Genomic DNA, 21,937 nt, shown 5'->3' with positions numbered 1-21,937 from the left:
TCCTAAGCGAGAGGCATGACAAGTCTCTCACTGGGAGTGTAGGGAGGCAGCAGCAAGGCACCAGACTTCCATGCGTGGACCCTGAGGTGGTGCAGGGTCACTTGGAAGAACTGGATGCCTTTAAGTCGGCAGGCCCGGATGAGCTCCATCCGAGGGTACTGAAGGCACTGGCCGACATCATTGCAGAGCCACTGGCGGGAATATTTGAACGCTCGTGGCGCATGGGTCAAGTCCCGGAGGACTGGAAAAGGGCCAATGTGGTTCCCATTTTCAAGAAGGGGAGGAAGGAGGACCCGGGCAACTATAGGCCAGTTAGTCTCACCTCCATCCTTGGCAAAGTCTTTGAAAAAATTATCAAGGGTCACTTTTGTGAGAGCCCGGCAGGGCAAGTTATGCTGAGGGGAAACCAGCATGGGTTCATGGCAGGCAGATCGTGCCTGACCAATCTAGTCTCTTTTTATGACCAGGTTACAAAACGCCTCGACGCAGGAGGAGGGGTGGATGTCGTATACTTGGACTTCGGGAAGGCCTTTGATACGGTATCCCACCCCATACTGGTGAACAAGTTAAGGGGCTGTGACTTGGATGACTGCACAGTCCGGTGGGTGGAGAATTGGCTGGAGGGTCGCACCCAGAGAGTCGTGGTGGATGGGTCGGTTTCGACCTGGAGGGGTGTGGGCAGTGGGGTCCCGCAGGGCTCGGTCCTTGGACCGATACTCTTTAATGTCTTCATCAGCGACTTGGATGAGGGAGTGAAATGTACTCTGTCCAAGTTTGCAGATGACACTAAGCTATGGGGTGAAGTGGACACGCCGGAGGGCAGGGAGCAGCTACAAGCTGACCTGGACAGGTTAGACAAGTGGGCAGAAAACAACAGAATGCAGTTCAACAAGGAGAAATGCGAAGTGCTGCATCTAGGGAGGAAAAATGTCCAGCACACCTACAGCCTAGGAAATGACCTGCTGGGTGGCACGGAAGTGGAAAGGGATCTTGGAGTCCTAGTGGACTCCAAGATGAACATGAGTCGGCAGTGTGACGAAACCATCAGAAAAGCCAATGGCACTTTATCGTGCATCAGCAGATGCATGACAAATAGGTCCAAGGAGGTGATACTTCCCCTCTATCGGGCGCTGGTCAGACCGCAGCTGGAGTACTGCGTGCAATTCTGGGCGCCGCACTTCACGAAGGATGCGGATAATCTGGAGAGGGTCCAGAGAAGGGCCACTCATATGGTTAAGGGCCTGCAGGCCAAGCCCTATGAGGAGAGACTAGAGAAACTGGACCTTTTCAGCCTCCGCAAGAGAAGGTTGAGAGGCGACCTGGTGGCTGCCTATAAGTTCATCGGGGGGCACAGAAGGGAATTGGTGAGTATTTATTCACCAAGGCCCCCCCGGGGGTTACAAGAAATAATGGCCACAAGCTAGAAGAGAGCAGATTTAGATTGGATATTAGGAGGAACTTCTTCACGGTTCGAGCGGCCAAGGTCTGGAACGGGCTCCCAAGGGAGGTGGTGCTCTCCCCTACCCTGGGGGTCTTCAAGCGAAGGCTAGATGTGTATCTAGCTGGGGTAATGTAGGCCCAGCACTCTTTCCTGCTTATGCAGGGGGTCGGACTCGATGATCTATTGAAGTCCCTTCCGACCCTAGCATCTATGAATCTATAAGATCGAATGGTCCCAAACTTCACTGTGACCAGTTCAGGCTGGACATAAGAAAGAACTTCTTCACTGTCCGAGCCCCCAAGGTTTGGTACAGATTGCCACCTGAGGCGGTTCAGGTGCCCACTTTGAATGCCTTCAAAACACATTTGGATGCTTATCTTGCTGGGATCCTATGATCCCTCCTGACTTCCTGCCCCTGGGGCAGGGAGCTGGACTCGATGATCCTCCAGGGTCCCTTCCAGCCCAAATGTTTATGAAATCTATGAACACGTACCATAGCTGCACAGGTATTAGAAAAAAACAGGCTTCTGCTAGTAAGGAGATACTCCCCAAAACAGCAACAGCCATTTTGGAGCAACAAAGTACTAAGGCACTGATGCATTGTGACTGAAGAGCAATCATCTGTAATATGAGAGTCTGGTTCTTCTCTCACATTAGCCTGAGAGAAGAACCAGTTTGTGAACTCCATTCAAGTGTGAAAATCTGAATGTGGCTGCAGGCAATGTAGTTGTTACCAGTATCTATTGAGCCGATTGTTGAGAAGCAGGCAGCCACAGGTGAAGGACAGGCTGTTCAGAAGAGCTAACAACAAAAGCGGGCAGGATCAGCGGGACAGTATCCAGGGCTGGGGTTGAGGAAAATCTCTATTGATAACAGTATCATTTGGTTCTATACAGAAAATCCGAAACCAGACTAAGAAAAAATTTTAAACCATAAAGCCTTCTAAATAAGGTATCAATTGGCGTAGTACATTTTCAGAGTTGAGCTGCATTTTACAACTTACATATGCAACCTCTAGAAGAATGCTGTGTCTAAACCTGTGTGTGCCTAAACTATTGTGTTTCCTTCCCCTGTTAAGTCTATCAAGTCTTTGAGGCAAGAACCCTGTCTTGTTTTGGAAAACCCCAAGAATACTACTATTAATATCATGAATAGTACCTTGTTGCTCATTTTGGGAACATTTGCAAGGTGGTCTGTGCTTTCTAGGCAGAAAGATGACACGCTGCTTACCTTAGAGTCAACTTAAAATATGGACTATTACCTGTGTGCTTTGACTAACCTGTCATCAGTGGGCATCCATGGAACAACAGAATGTATATCTTTGGGCAACAGGTAAGAACAGCTTCCACAGCTATATCTGTCAAATTTACACAGCGTTCCATGTGGATCTCCTGTTATAAAAAAAAAAAACTGTAATAACACCTGTACCTTGAGGCATGCAGCACTGTGATGATGCTTGGTAATCAAAAGAAAACCCTTAAGAAGAATACAAGCTATGCTTTTTACATTGGTGCTTAACTGAAATAGGACAACGTTTAAAAGATAAGGAGTCCCTTGAATAAAAACTACTTTTTTTGCCAAGTTCACTTTCTCTGACATGAAGTCAGTTTGAAATGCCTTTGCCCAGCCATCTGCTGTCAGCACAGGGCTCCTGAGGCACAGCATCCAGCTGAAGTCTGGCACTCTCCAGATCAGAAATAGCTGGGAGGCAGGATGGGCAGTCTCTGTAGAAAGAAATACTTGATATAAACTCTTAAGACATCATAAACAAACAGGGATAAAGAGATAGCCAGCATGCTCCTTACAAGTGCTTTTGAGAGTGACAGTGAAGCAGAGGGAGAAAAATGAAAATTAAAAGCTACTGGCATGGACTTTCTTCTTCTGCCACTGAAGTTAATTTTAAGACTCCTAATGGAAAAAGAGGAGTTAGATCAGTGTCAAACACAGAGGCCATGGACTGCTTAACTTGCCCCTACTTTTAATACATTAAGAAAAGACTACATAAAAATCAGAACAAGGCCAGTGTATAAGTGAGTTGCAAAGGATGGTGTTTGATTAATAAAAATAAGAAACCCACCAAAACACTCTCTCTCTTAGTTCTAAACTAGCTTCTGCTTCCTGTCCTTCGTTTTATTTTTATGCTGTAACTTCTATAATGCCAGCTATGTGCAGTGGGTAAATGGGTAAAGTCAGCATTTCTCTAACCACAATAAAACTTTCATTAAAAAAATGCTTTGCTACTTGAGTTATAGGCAGACCTTGGAGCAATATTACAATTTATTTACCTTTTATATGTTCCAAATATGTACACTTTGATAAGATTTCTGCTCATGGCAAGTTCTGACTTGGAAAGTTAAATTTGGGATAAGGCAGACCAGATCTAAACTTCATCACCTTCATTATTTAGTTTTAAATTTGTGTGCCCTGATCCTGTAACATCTGTTAAGCCTAGCAATCCTGATGAACCCCACGTGAGATTAGTCATGTAAGCACGGGCTTGAGGATTTAGTCTCCAGTAAGAAGATACAATTCATTGAACTCCTAGTTTACATCAAGGAGTTGAAACATTCTTAGTTTCTTGGTAATATTTAGAAGAGAAAAATTAAACTTGCCACTCTTCTCAAATAGAACTTTAGGTTATCCACAGCCCATTCTAAACAGCAAGTATACAAACAAGCTTTTTACATTTAAAGATAAGGATATATGTATCATAACACCAGATTCTGATCTGTAATATGTGGAGCTAATTAGAGAGACTAAGGAAGGCACAGAATGCCAAGCTTCAACTCACACAGTGGAACGCCAATTACAGGACTTGTAACTCATCATATATTACCATGCGGGAGTTGGTATTCCCCATAGGAAAGTTGCAGGATTGTGCTATGTAAGCAGAGAACTGGCATTAGTCATTACATGTAATAAGACCTGTAACTAATGCTGGAGTTACACAACAGACCTGAGCAGGAGAAGGTCACCAGCCTGCTTACTTAAACAGGAAAGCAGGAAGCTGTATTGACATTTCAAGGTAAAACCTGTAAGGAGTGAGAGACTGATACCTGAGAAGAGACCACTGTAAATAAGGCTGCCGTAATTGACAACCTGTTCATATGAAAAACAGGAAACACATTTACATTTAAACAATAGCCTGTGGAAAACAGTGGACCACCCAACCTTACTTATCTATTAACTCTATTAACATTAAAAAAGGACCAAATGCATTGAATGTTATCATCTTGTTAATAGTAGATGCTTAGATATAAAAACAAAGCAAATCATGCCAAATCATAAACTAAAGTGAAGAAGTAACAGACCAGTGTAAATAAGGAAGGGAGGAGATAAGAAACTTCTCTCCCTTCGCCCTTTTTGCATTTGCAGGATATAAATCCCAATTAAGTGATACCGTTCAGGTTTGCAAAAAAACTAGTTTCCTCCAGTTCTGAAAATTCTAGTCAAACAAATAACTTTAAATAAAGCCAATCAGAGATCATTCCTTGAACAATAAGACTATGATTACCAGCCATCTGTAAATAGTGGACACAGAGGGGCAATTACATGAGATGCTTTATTCTCGATTAGAGCTACTTACTACACAGTAAGTGTTCCCATCTACACATGCAGACGCTTACAGCACAGTAATTTCTTCTAATTGAGAGTAAATTTGCTACCTGTAAATATAAGTAGCAATTTTACTCTTGTTTACCTATAGTACAGTAGCACACATGTTGAGAGCTGACCGGGAGCATATGTGTTCCCTCTGGTCAGCTGGACAGTAGCTCTGTTTGAAAACAGGCAGGTTCTGCTGCTTATCTCCCAGGTAAAAATAAAATGTTGCAGCACATAGTTATCTTGAGAGTTGGTGGCTTCATCAGCCACAATGGAGAAGGACTCTGCCATCAGAGACTCTGTGGACTGTACATGTGAATCAGTCACTGTAGGGAGATAGACAGTCTTGACAAAGCCTGTTCACACACAGATAACTACCAGCATTTGGCATATTTTGGTTCAGTTAGTCCCTTAACTTAGGGTGATCAAGTTTCTTGAATGGGATGTTTGCTACCGCAAAAGCCTCCACAAGATAAAATGCCATTGACTTCCTTTTCAAGCAGCTTTTCATGGTGCTTTTAAAGAATGAGGACATGATCGGTTTTTCTTGCTCTGACCTTCAGCCTCTGCAGCAGCCTTTTGGTTCATGTGCACCTTGGACTCTATACTGGTTTTCCTTGACACATCCAGAATCATGCTGCAGGAGATACAGAACAGTCTGCCTCCATCTGCATGCAAGCCTTACACAGTCCAGAGCTGAAATGTATTGGGTCCTCTTAGAGGATTTCTTCTCACTGTTCATCCCTGCTCAATCCTACTTAGGCTGCAGCACACTACACCAGCATGCCTCTGACTGCTTAAAAGATGGCACCAAAACCCTTGCACTTAGATGGAGGTAGACTGGGCCCAGGCTGGCACCTGTACTGAGGCTACATCAGGCTCAGCTTCTCATTTGCTTTCTCTTCCAGCTTCCTCCCCCCCCATGCTTCAAGACTGCTTTCTGCTCTTTTCTCTGCTTGCCAATAATTAATTTTTTTCTACAGCGAGCCTGTCAAAATCACAGAGCCCATCATTTTTTGCGGAAAATGGCCAATGTCGCTTTTTCTGTGAAAAACGCAAAATCATGATTTCAGTACATCCTTACAAACTGGTAGTTCATAGTCATCTTGTGACAGACATATACTCAAGCATTTCTCTTCCTTTGCTTCCCACTGGATATGTCTACATGTGCACTTATGTTGGCTTAAATGTACTGCGCAGTAAGGAACAGGTTAGTGTGTATATGTGCAGGCGTTAAAGCGCATGTATAGATGCACTAAAGTTAAAGACAGTCCATACACACTGTGTTACTGTGCAGTAAGGGATCTACATGTGTGTTTCTGCGCAGTAACTAATCGGGCATAAACTTGATACTTGCATGATGCATCATGCAAGTATCAAATTTATGCCCAAGTCAGTGTAAGTCTCCATATTTACTGTACATTATAGGCATGAGAGTGTAAATGCACACCCGTACTGTGCAGTAATTTCAGTTACTGCACAGTAAATGTGCACATGTAGACACGTCCACTGACGAGCTCCCAAATTACAGGACAAATTCTTGTTATTAATGCCTAAGTGCATTACCTTGTACTTTGTACTACTAAATTTTGTTCCATTTTTATTACTCCAGTGTTCTCTAAGAAAGGAGGACATTTTTTTAAATATAGCCTGGTAAATTATTAGTAGGATTATATGATGTGGCTGGCTGCAATAGTAAAGTCCGAGACTCATTGCTTCAAGAAGCCCCTTCCAATTTTATAACTTACATTAGTTAAAGTAGAGACTTCAGAAGAATGAGACTGAGGATAAAATAGAACAAGAATGAAACAGTCTTTAGTAATCTGACAGCATCTTAACATTTGTGGGTAGATGTTTTCTATTGTTATGTAGTTCAAAGAAAGAATTCCTCTGAGGTAAGAACAGCACAAAGGGCAATGAGTCTTCCTGTATACTGTGATGCATGGGGGTTATAAAAATCCCTAGAGAGTTTAGATAACATACACACTGGGAAAATGGTGATTAAATTATATAAAAATCTGTAATTAAAACAGAAATCATCTTCAGATTATCTCTAAACTGGAGGTCAGGTCACTGTAACTATATTAACTCTTGATAGATATTACAGAATTTAATTTTGTTTTTATGTTAGATGTGCACAATTTATCAGAAGCCTTTGGTAGGGTGGAAAATCAAGAATTAAAAGGGCAGGCTATTTAGTATACCTGAAACATACAGGATATTTCAGCATCTTGAATCTTGTGTGTGTAAGTCCAAAACATTTTCAGGATGCTAATAAATACAGTATTTACAGGGAATAATAAACCTAAGAGACAGTATAACATAAAAACAGGAATAACACTGCAATGATTCAGAGGTATGTTAATTAGCGTGCTATCATTCTTTTGACCTAAGAGAAAATTAAAACATTGATTTTTCCTCTTAAGCTACCACATCTGTACCGTAAACAAGAAACATGAAAATTGATTTATATAAAGCTTCTGGTTTGCCACAGTTGTATGTATACATGACATGAAATAAGTGAAGTATAATATATGTAAATCCTGATAGAAAAAAATTGGTATCAACTAGAGCAGTGGTCCTCCAATCTTTTTAAGTAGATCTCCTTCGGCATTTAAAAGCAACCCAAGATCTGCTGTGCACCACCACCACCTGCCACTCCTCCCCACAAAGCAGGTAAGTCTGTGAGGAGGGAAGGTGGGGGCAGATCGAGGCAGAGGGAGAAAAAGTTATTTGGGGGTGCACCTCCTGGCACGTAAGTCTTGTCCGGCCGGGGCCACACTCAACTTACCCCTGCTCCAGCCTCTGTGGCACTGTCCTTCACCGCCGGGGCCTTGATCTAGCCCCCGCCCCTTCCTTCTCCCTCCGACTGACCAGCTAGGCTGGGGTGTGCGCATGCATTCACACAGGCACTCAGCTCCCCTCCCCAGCCTCAGATTGACTGCAAGAGGCTCCAAGATCTACCACAAAAGGCTCCGAGATCTACCGGTGGATCGAGATTCACAGGTTGGTGACCATTGAACTAGAGGAATATGTCTAACTGGGCATCTCTACACATCACCGTACAGCACTGTTGTTACTACGCTATCATTTAGGACTTCCTTTTGGAAGTCTGAAATGATGGTGCAATAACAGCCCGTACTGTGCCATGCCAACCATGAATGGTTATTTTTAGCTGCTATGTCACTGTTGCAGCATGCTATGAGGAGGGAGCATGTTGCTATGGTGACATATATCACATGTAGACATGCCCACTATCTAGAACACAGTTTATGCCTAAGAATTCCAAAACTCAGTGTCAGAGGCAAGAATTCTTGTGGGTGATATCTTTTATTGGACCAACTGCTTGGGTGGAATAGACAAAGACCAGATTTTGGATATCATAGTACCCTCCTTCAGGTCTCTTTCTCAGAAGAGACTGGAGGAAAGGGTATTGTGATACCTGAAAGCTCATCTATTTCTATCCCAAACCATCCAGTTGGTCCAATAAAAGATATCACCATGGGCAAATGTAGAATTTTGAAGAGGGGGTGCAGATGGTGTAGTGCCTCAACACAACATATTTTTCTGCAATTAAAGAGAAACCAGATGATTTACTAATATGCTAGGGGCTCAGTGCTATATTATTCAGTTTAACATCAAAGCAAAACTGAGTACAATTTAGTTGGAATGTGCACTAATTTGCTAGGTTGTATGTTAAGTTTAAAAAGCCACAATGAACTAGGCAAAATATTCAAAGATACTGTTGTATTAGTTCTGTAGTCATTATTATTAAATGTACATCGCTTATTCAGATTCATAATACAAAATCTAGCCTTCTTGAACTTCTTGACAGTGCATTCAACACTTAACTGTTACTCAGTTCCACACATAAGTTAATGTACATCGGAGTTAAGATTACTGCACCTAAGTTAGGCTTTTAGTAAAAAATGAACAGTCAGCAGGGTTGTGAAATAGAAGAGATAGTACCAGGAATGGCTAACAGGCAGCAAAATTGCAGAGGAAAGGATAGCTTACTTAATGGAACATCAAGACCATTTAAAAGGAAAGAGGTACATTAACATCTGCAAAGACAGTTTACCAGGAATCGGGTAGATCATGAGCCACAAAATCAATTAACCCCCTCAGTACTTCCTGTATAAAAATGCTGCTGCCCCTCCCAGCCAGTTGGTTTTAAAATTTGGGTGAAGCAGGAATCAAAGGGGGTAGGTAGAACTGCACCACTGCACCCCACCTCAGATCCATCCCTTGATATCACCCACAAAAATTCTTGCCTCTCGTATATTTCCTGAACCATCACACCAATGTCACTCCAACACTACCAAACCTAATACCTGCTTTTTCCATGCTTCTGACACTAGGGATCACTGTGTATATCTGTATTCTATTCTGTAGCAAGTATCTATGTAAGTGTTCTGCGTTTAGGTTCACTTCCCCTCTGCCTGCAAACCACAGACAAACTTTCATTATGTTTTGGAGAATTATGAAGATAAAATGCTTCAGGGATGTATCTGGTAGCCGTGTTGGTCTGAGACAAAAAGAAATGCAAAAAGTCTAGAACCCTTGATGATATCTTTTATTAGACCAACTAAGAAATCGCAAAAAGAGATATATTTTTCTGCAAGCTTTCGGGCTCACATGCCCTTCATCAGGCTCAGGGAAAATTAAGATGGTAAAAAGTTCCCATAGATAAGAAATAAATTTCATTAGATAAAATGCAGCTTTTCTTTGAAACTTTAATACATTCCATATAAATAACTGTTAAAGAATTTGTGTTTGTAGAGCTTCCCTCCTCCTCTCCCCTCCAGTGCAAATGCATAAAATATATAGATAAGACATACATGTTTGTTTTTTAACATTTCTTTGTATTAGAACAGGTAAGATGAGTTACCTTTAAATTTTCGGAACACACTCCACTAACGAGTGCTATGACACCATCATCTGTTACCTAGAAGGGAAACAAAAACCCTCTTATTAGTATACTAGAATAACTAGATCAAAACACAACAGAACTATACTTTAAAAAGACAGCTATTAATCTTAAAATATTTTTTTATAGCGGTCTATCTTCATGGTCATTATACTGACTGACAACACTTTACATGCCCTATGCTGGAGTCTACCTGTGTCTTTTTCTCCTCTCCAAACAGATACGGAAGACCTTTGTGGCTGCATATTTTTCCTCACGTGGTAAATTTGTTTACTACTTTTTGCTGTCCTACAAATGTCACCATTTTTTCCCATTAAAATAGTAACTCTCTAAATTTAGGAGGAAGGAGTTCTGCCTAAATAAAGATGTAGCAAAGGGTGCAGACTGGTATAATGAATGAAGCATTCCCAAATGAAACGCACTTAGAAATGCTTCATGGAGGAAGTGTTTCAGGCCACGTGCACATATATAACCTTTTGCAGTTCCTGGCAGGAACTTTTCAAAATGCTGCAGCCTCCTTTAGCAACAGCCCAGCCCCAACCCAGATCCCATGTTCTGTCCTTGTGCACACATAGCCGGAAGTGAAACACTCCATGATACTACTTCTTTTAAAGAGGATCTATTTTGGAATGTTTAAGCTACTTTGGGAACATTTCAAAGGGCATACATGTCTGTGTAGCTGGGCCTTTGAAATGTTTTAATTATTATATTTGTCCACACCCATGGACTGCAGAATTTGGCCCTTTCACATCCATGTTCATGTCTTTAAAACATTTGTGTTCAAAACATAGATCAAAACAGGCCTAGAAATGAAACACAATAAAAAATATTAAAGACACAATGAATACTCACTAGAAGAAATAGAAAGCTAAAGGAAGCTAAATAATTTGCATGAGGGCTAACCGGGTAGTTCTCAGATGAACCACCTCACCAGGCAAGAATACATTCTCAAAACTATAAGGCCACTGGTCCAACCCCAAACAGAGTTTTAAATGGGATGGCATCTCTCTGCGGATATGGCAAACAACTTTACACCTCAGGATAAGTAGGGACAGTGCTTTACCATGTATTGTATTTTCTAACATGTGTCCCTGTTTTAGGATGAAATACTGGGTTCAGAAGATTCGCCACGCTTGAACAAAGGACGTACTTATGGTTGTTTTTACCTCTGCAAAGCTTTATTTAAGGATACTTGCAAAGGCAGGTGATAGAACAGAGCAGAGAGGAAAGTTACTTCACATTGGCCTTAGGTGGCAGCCACCACTCCGCATGGTTCCCCTTGCCCCGGAGTGTCCTGTTCCCGGGGATGCGATAGCCTGCGCCAGGGCTCCGCACAAGTTGGAACTTTTGCCCAGAGCTGAGGAACCCATTGTAACTTAAGAATGTACAGCTTATATACTCTGGAGTAAACATTGTTATCTTGAGCTAAGGATTTGGTTATCTCAAGCTAGGAATTTGGGGATGAGTCCTGATCCAACACACGTGGTGTTTTAGCACATTCCACTGTCTTACAACATTCTGCTATCTAGGTTCATGGCTCAGTCATGCTCACAGAGCAGGAGGCTACGTGCCACTTCATCAGCCTACTATGGAATCAGCGTGCAAAACTCTTGCTATTAATAAAGCTCTTACTATTACAGTCTCCCTACCTCCACCCTGGTAAAGAGCATGCCTTGCTTTTCAGAACGCAGTGTCAAGAAACAAAGTTTTCTTCAGAGCATCCAGAGCAGGGCTACAGCTTAAGCTTTAGCTCCCTCTCCCTCTCTTTTCTGCTTAGGCCAAAGCTACAGTTTTATTCCTTTCACAACTGAAATGTTACCAGCTCTAGGGCTGCTAAGCCAAAACCTGACAGTGTAGCTTCTGCTGAAGACTGGGCTTCATGGGTGGATCTAGGACTTGGGTGACTGGTGCCACCTGAGTCTGTGGGGCACATGATGCCCAGTGGCCAGTTAGCAACTGGGGGGTGGGTGGGAGTCCCCCTGCAGCCAATCTCACCAACCGGGGGGGTGGGGGTGATCTCCCCCGCGTCCGATCGTGCTCACTGGGAAGCGGCCACAGCACTGCTGAAGTGTCAGCACTGCTTCACCTGGCACACCACTCCCTGGCCGGTGCTCACAGCGGGGGCACCAGCGTTTCCATCTGCCCCCACCTGCTTGTCACCTAAGCAGGGAACGCTGCCTGTCAGGGACTGCACATGCACCCCTGTGAACCCCCTATGCGTTGTCACTGATCTAGGATTTTGAAAAGAGCTCAAACAAGTCAGAAGGGCTGCAAAATAAGAGAACAGGCCAGAAGCAGCTAGCAGACAGTAAATTTGTTGAAATAAGGATAGTTTGATTAATATAACATCAAAGGCATTACAAAGGAAGGAAGACTACTAATTTCTGTTACGATTAATCAGCAGGAATCAGGTACAATAAAATAAATCATGGAGTCAATTGGCTCCCTCAGTACTGCCTGAATAGAAATGTCACTGCCGCTGCCAGATACTTGGTTTTAAACTTTGGGTAGAGCAGGAATCAAGGGGGAGGGTCACCACACTACTACATTCTCCCCCAGATGTGCCTTTGCTTTAAACCACCCCTCTCTTGATGTAGGTGCAGAAGAAAGAGAAGGAAAAGAAGCAACAGCTATCTTATAGCAAATCCATGCTTCCATTCTGGACAGAAAATCAGCTTTCCTGCTTAAGGTAAGCACTCCAATTTTGGGAGGCTAACTTTCTGGGAAAACATGCACGTGGTATGCAAGTAAATACACGTATAAGCTATTCTGTAGTAACTGCCTATGTGCACTCTTCTTATTTGACAGAAAACCAGGGTACTAAGTACTCAGCAAAAGGACTGCATTACTGCAGTGTAGGAGTGTGCATGTGGACAACTATTGTGGAGCACCTGACATTACTTTTTGCCACATGGTAAATAGGGCTGTATGAAATTTCACTAGGTGCTTCATTCTGAAGCTATTTCAATATGTTTCGAGCTCGAAACAGCAAAATTGAAATGAAATAAAAGGCTTCGAAACAGCTTTGAAACCAAACGAGGGCTCTGCCAGACTCCTCCCAGGGGTGCAAGTCCCTGGATCTGAGTGCCAGATGAGAGGAGGCTGCCTCTGCTGCCTGGGACAGGTGGCAGCAGCAATCTTCTCCAGTGCTGGGCACAGCCCATGCCCAGCGCTGGTCACAGGTGGCAGAGGCAGCCTCCTCTCATCCGAGATGTAGATCCAGGAGTGTGAGCCAGAGGGCTGCCGGGCTGTGCCGGACTCCTCCCAGAGGTGTGAGCCCCCACATCTGCGTGCCAGATGTAAGGAGCAGCAATGTTCTCTGGTGCTGGGCGCATGGTGCGCCCAGTGCTAGTCCCAAGTGGCAGCAGCAGCCTCTTTTCATCCAGCGTGCAGATCCGGGGGTCTGCACCGTTGGGAGGAGTCCAGTGCAGCCCCACAGCCCTCCTAGGGTGTGGGCCTTTGGATCTGCACACTGGATGAGAGGAGGCTGCTGCTGATAGCAAGTGTCAGGAGTTGTGTTTTGAAAAGTTTGAAGTGCAGTTCCCCAAAACTTCTGTACCTATCTCCTTGAAGCCTGGCAGGCTTCATGCCCTCAGAAGAAGCTACCATCCCTGCAATTTTCAACCAAATCAGGCAAGAAATGACAAAGTTTTAAGTATTTTCATGATTCCCCATTATAACCTATGGGTGAAACACTGACACGTGTCAAAACAGTGAAAAAGTTTCAAGGAAGTGAAATGAGAAAGTGCTTCGAAACGAAATGAGACGAAACGACAAAAAGAAACAAAACACTATCCCTTCAAAATGGCGAAAAGAATGTCGAAATGAAACGATGGTGTTTCACACAGCCCTATTTGTTAAAGTGTCTTTAAGTGGCCTGACATGCAAACCCTATCTTCTACATTGGCAAATCATACAGTCTGTTGTTGAAGCGGTGGTAATAGAAAAAGGAAAGACTGTTCTCCCCTAATCCACATGCATCCATATAAAGACTTGGCAATTTGTACCGAAATTAATAAGGATGAAAACGTGGTAGGAAGCAAATACAAAAGAGAGAAATTAATATTCTAGTACTTTGTGGATAGAGCCAAGGGAATACATGCAGTTTACAAAGCCTGATAATATTCTGTGCCTTAATCTGCAAAGAATTTCGTTTTAAATTGCATTTGTACATTTTCCTTCCTCTTGCTGATCTTTAAAAAGGACATGAAAAAACATTTCAGTTTTAGAAAACTGGGGTTTTTCCCTTTTTTTCCCCCCTTAGAAATATCATGAATGTTTACTTTCATCTTCCATGGTTTTGATAGAGGAAACAAATTTTCTACTATGTTAATTTAGTATGGATGACTCTTAGTAGGAGAAGTGCATGTTTTGGCACATATGAAACTGAAATTTTAGCAAAAGGACACCAAGGTGGTAGCCTGTGCAGATTTTCTGATATGTGCCCTTCCCATATGTTAGGTCACTGATAATACCCAACATTTCCTGTCCGTTCCTTCTACATAATCTCTGTTAAAGCCTTGGTCATCTTTTACCTCTATCTTCATCTCCTACTCTGGTTTCACATGTTTTTCAAAATGCCCCCTCATACTGGAATAGTTTCCTTGTTGTGCACCAAACAACTATCTTCCTCTCATTCTAATTTTGCCTATAACATACACGTCTTTCACAAGCCGTTAAATTAAAAAAATATATCAAAGGACTTAAAGCATTAAGACTGTCAAATTAGTGTCAAATCTGGGTCTGAGATGATGCCACCTTCTACATTCTGAAAGACATGGAGCACACTGCTGACATTAAACTAATACATTTAACTTTAAGGAGCTTCTAGAAAGATACTCTAGCAGAAAGCAAAAGAAAAATGACTTACATCAAACATTAGGATATTTCATTTATTACTGGGCAGGGGGGAGGAGGAGCATCGTGTAACATACATCTGGCAAACAACTCCAGACGTACAAGGTCATGCATGTTTTGTTCTGCATACTTTGCTCTTTTTGCTTCTCAAGGTTCAGTTACTCAGTTCAGTGGGTTCTTCTTAGGCAAAATAAGATTTCTCCTAGTCACAAGTATGTATTTAATTAATTGGTGTATGATTATAGTTCTACATCTTCTTTTCCTGCATATAAAATAATTAATACCTTTTCTATAACTCGAACACAATTATGACATTGAATATCATGAACAGTATAAAGAACCCTCTAATAACAGATGGGCTCCAGAGCTATTTGTCCTCCAGAGTCGATGCCCTAACTTGTGACTCTTATTTAGAAAGAGCCTAAATACTTTCTGCTACTAACAAGAGACATAATGTATTGGGAAAGTAGCTGGAAATTAATGTGACTTTGGGTTTTGAATCGTAAAAAGCCCAGGGAAAACACAGTTAAATAAAAACAGAGACCATAAAGCTACCCCACTAAATTTATATAATATTTTTTTTGGCATTTTGGTTACCTGAGTAGATGAAAAGTCCACACTATGTAGAAATTTGCAGTTCTGTCCTAGCGCATGCAGGGATGCATCCGTGATGCCTGAGCAGCTGCCTAAGTTAACTATCTGTAAATGTTGGCAATTGAGTGCAAGAGCAAGTACTCCACTGTTTGACAGATTGCAGCATCTTTTAAAAGAAGCTTCGCGTAAATAAGGACAGGACCAGGCCAGAGCTGCAACTCCTATTGAAGAAATAAAGCAAGAAATTCTGAGGCCAGTAAACTACTATCTCCAAAAATATCTTGTAGTATACCACATATTAAAGTACATAAAAACTTCCCTGCCATTAAAAAAAGCTCTGGCAGTGTCATTACTTACTGTTTTTAAGAGAAACACCTAAGGTTAACATTATACAGAGTATGAAGGAAGTCTTTTTCTGAAATGTTCTAATTAATTTACTTTCCATACAGTTGGTTTATCTATTTCTACCATTTGTGTGGGATTTTGGCTTGGTTTAGATTATATAAATGACATTGATTTATTTTTTTTTTAAATCTAGTTAACTCTTCTTTAAATCAACATAGCTAAGGGATTGTTCTCATATAAAGTTTCACTGATTTAACTTATATCATCTTAACTAAATTGATTAATTGATGGGTTTAGATAGTCTTTCACTGGTTTATTATGGGTTTAGCTTTATTGGTTTAGCTTGTCTCTTGTATCACTCTTTGGCTGTTAGTATAAACCAACTGTTATTTGTATATTGACTGGCAGGTATGTCCTGGGATGTAGCTGAAATATATATTTAGTTAGAAATGCAATTTTTCCTAAAATGCCTAAGTTTGGTGGTTTTATTATGTGTTATTTTCTTTAAGAATGTATTAACACAATTGCATGTCTGGGCTTTCAGGGTTAGGGGTTTAGGGTGAGAAATCTTTCTATGGCTTTAAAGAATAATGGAAATTGGCAGATGGGATTACAACCTCCTTTAAAGAAGTGAAATCTAGCTACATATTTTTCTCCACAGCACACAGTTTCTTTCAAATGGTTAAAGTTGTACTGATTTTTCCGATTATTGGATGAACCAGTAAGCCTAGCTAATTATGTGGACTGTGAGATACCAAGCAGAATTTAATCTGCTTCAGAGGCAAGCAGTCTTTTATGATGATAACACTATCATCTAAAGGTTATTTACCATCATATAAAAAGGAGACAGAAGTGTGATATAAGGAGGCCATCCTGACAATACGTTGAAAACCCCAGTTTAAACTGTACAAACCACAAACACAGAAGCCTGTTTTATAAGTAAGATGATACCCACAAAAGTTCATCACTGCTGGTGACTGTGAAACTCAAGTTGAGCTGGGCCTACTCATAAAAATTAAACTACAAAATATTAATGATAAATGCAAATTGTAAGGGGAAGTAATTCTGCAGCTGGGATATTCTGAAAAGAAAAAATGAGGTGTCATTTTCAGCTTATTTTATTATACCTATACTGATTTTAAGCAGGCTGTTATGTGCCTGGTTTTTGCTGTGTTAAATATATATCCTTGATTAATTATTTTGGTAAATATTTCTTTATAATTAACTTATGTTTATGTACAGGAAGAGACATTTTCCACATGGGGCTTGAAAGTTATCTCCTCCTTTGTTTTGTTTCAGTGGTTCCCTTCATCTTCCAAGGACAACTCTTCAAGAATGCTCTGTGTTTCTCCTGGTTGTTAATCATCTTCCAGATCTGTTCCAACTCAGTAGAGATTTATAACCTCCTAATACCAAATAAGGTAATTCAATCAAAATTGGGAGTACCCAAAAACAAATAGTGAACAGTTGAAAATAGGTCTTCCTATTTGTTATTGCTTGGGTTGGTTTTTTTTAACTCAATTACAAAAATGCTTTGAAAACACTGAGCTAAAGGGTATAAAAAGGAATGAAGCAGCTAATGGGGCATCTTTAAGAGTGAGAAATCATTCAAGACAAGAAGTGCTACATGCTACTGTGTCTAGCTGATCTTCCAGTGACAGATAAATGCCTTGAGAAGCTGAAAAGACTGAGACTGCCTTTTTGCCTGTATTGGTGAGATGCTAATGCTTTTCCAGCTAAATATACTGGGCTTTGCTTTAGGCTTATTTAATAGTAAATATTGCAGTAAATAAAGCTATTGTCATTGTCATTTATCGAACAAATTGTCATGTCAATCCTTTAATACACTAGTCCCAAGTCCTACTTATATCTTTAACAATTGTTAATATACACAGTAAACAATTCCACAGAACTTGGGCTTACTCTGGGTTAAGGCTGATAAATACTACATTTTCCTGTAAAACAAATGATTCATTGCCTTGGGCCAATACTCGAATCCAAGATGAGGCTTTTCTTCCCTCCTTGTTTGGAGGGAAAAAAACCATGTCTCGGATTTGAGTAAATATGACATTTTAGTTATCAAAAGTACAGGACTTCATTGTCTGGCCTGTCAAGTCTGCATTATTTATGAGAACTAATATATAGATATTGTGTGTGTGGCTAATTTTTAGCTCGCTGCCATTGTCAGCATTCAGGCTGCTTAAGACTGTGCTCCAGGAGGCCAGTGCAACCCAGCAGCCTCCTGGAGCCCACGTGTGACACAGAAAGAATGACTCAAATTTGTGTTTGGTGGCAAAAACCTCAGAGAGATATACTGTCACTTTGACAGCAAACTAGCTGGTCTGTTTAGTAATCAGCACATCTCAGTAGAACTCAGTCAGAACTGCCCAGGGCCAATGATTTAAGCCATGCATAAATTACACTCCACTAGGTTGCTACAAAGTAAACCTTGCATATCTATATTTATACCTGAAATACCCAAGTGCCAATATTTACTTATCATTTTGTCAAAGTACCTATTTTACTTGTCTTTTTTACAACCTCACACTTGGCTCCCTTCCATTTTTTTATTTTAACACGTAACTGGAAGTCCTGCAATTTAACATACGGCTTCTTGATAAGTTTTAATCAGGCAAGTCATTTAAAAATGTTGTGTATTTATACAAGTTCTTACTCCTCTTTGAATTCTGTGTTGATTAATAAGACAAACAGGTGAAATCCTCAGTCCACTGTAGTTAATGGGAATCTTGCCACTGACCTCAGTATATCAGTGATTCCACTGGACCAATGTAAAACAAAGTTAAATATTAGAGATAGTTAGAAAATAGAACTTCCATTCTGCACTTTGATGTTAGAAAAGCTGACTTTATCCTGAATTGGAATGAAGTGCTGAAGCTTACAGTGGAACAGAAAAACTGAAGAACTCTTATTTAGAAATACTAATTTGTTATTTTGATTAATCGAAACATGGTCACAAAACGTTAAATATTTAAAGGGAAGAAACTAGAATGATATCAAAACTGAAAATGTTGATACTATCTAAATGTAACCAGGATACATACACTCATTTAGACACTTTTCTATCAAAAGTTTGGTTCAAGTTGGCATGTTCCTACAAAGCATTTCACTGAACCTTCCTTTACTAAGGGAAGACTGTTCCACCAGAAATTAAGCATGCGCTTTAAACTAAACAATGTGAACGTCACCCAATTTAAGAAAAAAAAGGTACCTACAATTGATTAACTAATATCTTATATATGAAGCCTTCCAAGAAAAAGAAAACAGAAGGCAGATCCCACTTCTGTCAACATACAAAACATACCTTCTGAAGTTATACCTAATCTGTTTTCTTTACAAGAATTCAAGTTTATTTTCTTTAGATGTTTGCAGATATAAAGCTTCAACAGGGCATTATCTGAAACATCACAGTCTCTGAGGTCTAAAGCTTCCACTGAAGGATGCAGCACCTGTAAGGCAAGCACAACACTTCAGATAAACTTTATGTAAATCTACACATTTTAAATCTATGATAGTTACTACGTTAGAATTGAATAAGAATAAAAACTGTTCTCAGAAAAGGTGAAGTGGAAATCCTCATTTTACTTAACATGCACATTTCTGCAGTAATGGATCATCTCTTGCAGTGAGAGTTGTTTTGTTTCTATGGTCTTGTTTAAACTGGGAGCACTTTATCGGCAAACTACACAGGCAAAACGCCCCTAAAATGGATTCAGTTTTGCTCAAAAAGCTGAGTTTCATATTGGCATTACAAAGTGAAGTGACTACAGTAGTAATGGGTGTACAGTTTTTGTCAAACTCTTACCAGACTTGTCAATCTTGAATTATGGTGTCATGATTAAAAGAAGGCAGTGCTAGAACCCATATTAACAGTAGGTGGTGCTAAAATCAGAATAGTATGCAGGCGGTACTAGAAAGTTGATAAGCAAATGATTAATACTCCATAATTTGACGCCGTAAATGTGATTTTGTGGGATTTTTTAATAAGTTCATACTAAATAATCATTTTTCTTTTCTTTTTTTTTGGATTTACTACCCGCTCAGGAGCCATGCAATCACGGCTGAGAATAGTGTTCAGGCATGGCTAATCTTGTCTGCCAGCCAAGCAGATTCAAGCACCTGCCTGAAACCCATGGCCAGAACTCCAGCAGCAGGCCTGGATTATGACATGCTGGGACCCTAAGCAATGTCAAGCTTAAGACGCCCTACAACATTACCCAAAAAAGTGAAACACTCACAAAATCTGGCACTTCACCCACCGCTTTGGAACTGGCCTCCACTCCCTGACACTGGCCTGGAAATGGCAGGGGAAGCTTACACGCAGCTGCTGCCGCCTCCATTAAGCACCCCATGCTGCTGCTCTGCATGCGGCTGGTACTCCAGGACTGGCCGCCGCTACCTCCACCCCTCCCCAGCTCTGCGACTCTCTGCAGTGCTGGTTTAAAAAAAACAGCATTTGCAAACTTCCAGCACATGTTCAGGCCCAAGCACACCGGATTTGTGAGGTTTTACTGTATGTTTTTTACTCATAATGTGAGGCCCTAAGCTGTAGCTTACTTAGCTTGTGCCTAAATCCGGCACTGTCCAGCAGTGTCCCAGGCCTGTAGGCCAGGTTTGGGACCATGTTCTCTATAGTGTTTGCCCACTGGCTGTTTATTAGTGCCATCCTGTCAACCCCTGAGGTACAAAAAGCCCCCTCAGCTTGAGAGAGCCATTTTCTGAAACCATATGAAAAAGCAAGACACCATGGACAACTATCTTGTCCTGACTAATGGGGTAGATCCGCTCAGATGAGCCACTGGAAAGCATGGACATATCAGTCACTCCTACCCCAAGGGGTATCACAGAGGTAATTAAGCTAGAATTTTGGGACTTCTCTGTAGACCATACTGATTATATACTCTCCACAGATGGATGACATGCTGTAGAGTGCTTCCAAAGCATACGCATCAGCAGCCCCATAATAGAGACATTAACTGCTTTCATCCACACCTGCAAGAGATGCTGGATAAGAGATGGCTGAAGGTTACACAGCTGCAACTATTTTGAAGCTACATTGAACTCCATTCAGGCTACAGCGCATTGTAAAATATTTTCATTATGTGTTTAATAAACACTGGTCATTCAGAGAACACATACAAGTTTGCCATCTACCCTAACAGGCAAATAGGGAAAAAGAAGTCTTTGTACTTAATGACAGTGAAGTATGGATGATGTTGCAAGAAGGCAAACTTTGTCTGAAAAGATTACAGGGAGTCCTATAGGGTACTTTTTAGTTTTGTTTACATATAGGTACATGCTGGTGAAATAATACTGCATCTGTTCACAAGCCTGAGGTTTGTAATATAGACGTATAACATTAGTTCTACTCCCCAAAAGAGCATCTTGGGGGTAACAGAACCTGTGGCAGCTGCACTTTAGTTAAAAAAGATGTAATGGCTTTCATCAGACTCTTTGTCAGGTGAACCTCCAGCTTTTAAGATTGTCATTCTTAAGCAATGTTTGTTGGTAATATTGGCCACACATATTCATGACCAGGAGATTCTGCACATTTTCACAGTAACAGACAGCACAACTGTAAAAAAAAAAGCTGTTAAACTTTATCAGCAGCTTAACAATAAAATATGCATCATAACTTTTGGTGTTGTGAGATATGAATCTGTGCTTTTTGAAGTTGCAGCTGTGAAAATTTCCTGACAGTCAGAAACACAATCTTTACCCTTCAACTCCCACCTGGTTTACTAGTGTCTGAACACAGCACAAAGACGTAGTTGGGTATGCACCTAACCATTTCCCGCATACATTCAAAATCATTTTATCTTTTGCTACACAATGTAATCTTTTGCTACTTTGAGCAGTTTAAGATACCTCATATAACACAGGTGTCCTCAATATCACCCTGAATCAAATCATTGCACAGCTTATAAATCCGCCCTTCACAGCAGTGACCTTTGCTCACATAGTACTTGCACCTGTCGCACAGAAATTTAGTTAAACGTCTGAATTTTCCCTGGGCTGCCTCTCTCTTCCATCTCTCTAAACACACTTGGGACCTGAAAAACCACTTGCACCCATCACACCTTGTGTTTGTTTCTAAGATTTCCACACGCTTTGTGCTAAAACACAGTTGGCACTGGAAATTGCAAGCA

The 21,937-nt window shown here is 41.0% G+C and overlaps 1 protein-coding gene across 4 annotated transcripts in view; it reads right to left on the bottom strand.

The window, feature by feature from the left end:
• The window catches only part of AMN1 (antagonist of mitotic exit network 1 homolog), a 74,350-nt gene that overhangs the window by 24,882 nt on the left and 27,531 nt on the right, over positions 1-21,937 (bottom strand). For 3 of the 4 annotated variants that reach the window (XM_090043345.1, XM_090043344.1, XM_090043346.1), the window contains exons 3-6: positions 19,093-19,237; positions 15,429-15,646; positions 9,936-9,992; positions 2,721-2,832 (exon numbers count right to left, since the gene is read on the bottom strand). In XM_090043345.1, the coding sequence (XP_089899471.1) occupies positions 2,721-2,832; positions 9,936-9,992; positions 15,429-15,646; positions 19,093-19,237 (532 nt within the window). The remainder of the gene's footprint in view (positions 1-2,720; positions 2,833-9,935; positions 9,993-15,428; positions 15,647-19,092; positions 19,238-21,937) is intronic. The other variant, XM_090043343.1, reaches the window with a different exon arrangement.

Source organism: Crocodylus siamensis, chromosome 4 (assembly GCF_052110815.1).
Source record: "Crocodylus siamensis isolate JL-2025a chromosome 4, ASM5211081v1, whole genome shotgun sequence".
NCBI lineage: Eukaryota > Metazoa > Chordata > Crocodylia > Crocodylidae > Crocodylus > Crocodylus siamensis.
The sequence above is the reverse complement of the archived record's forward strand: the minus strand, read 5'-3'. Positions and strand labels throughout refer to the sequence as shown.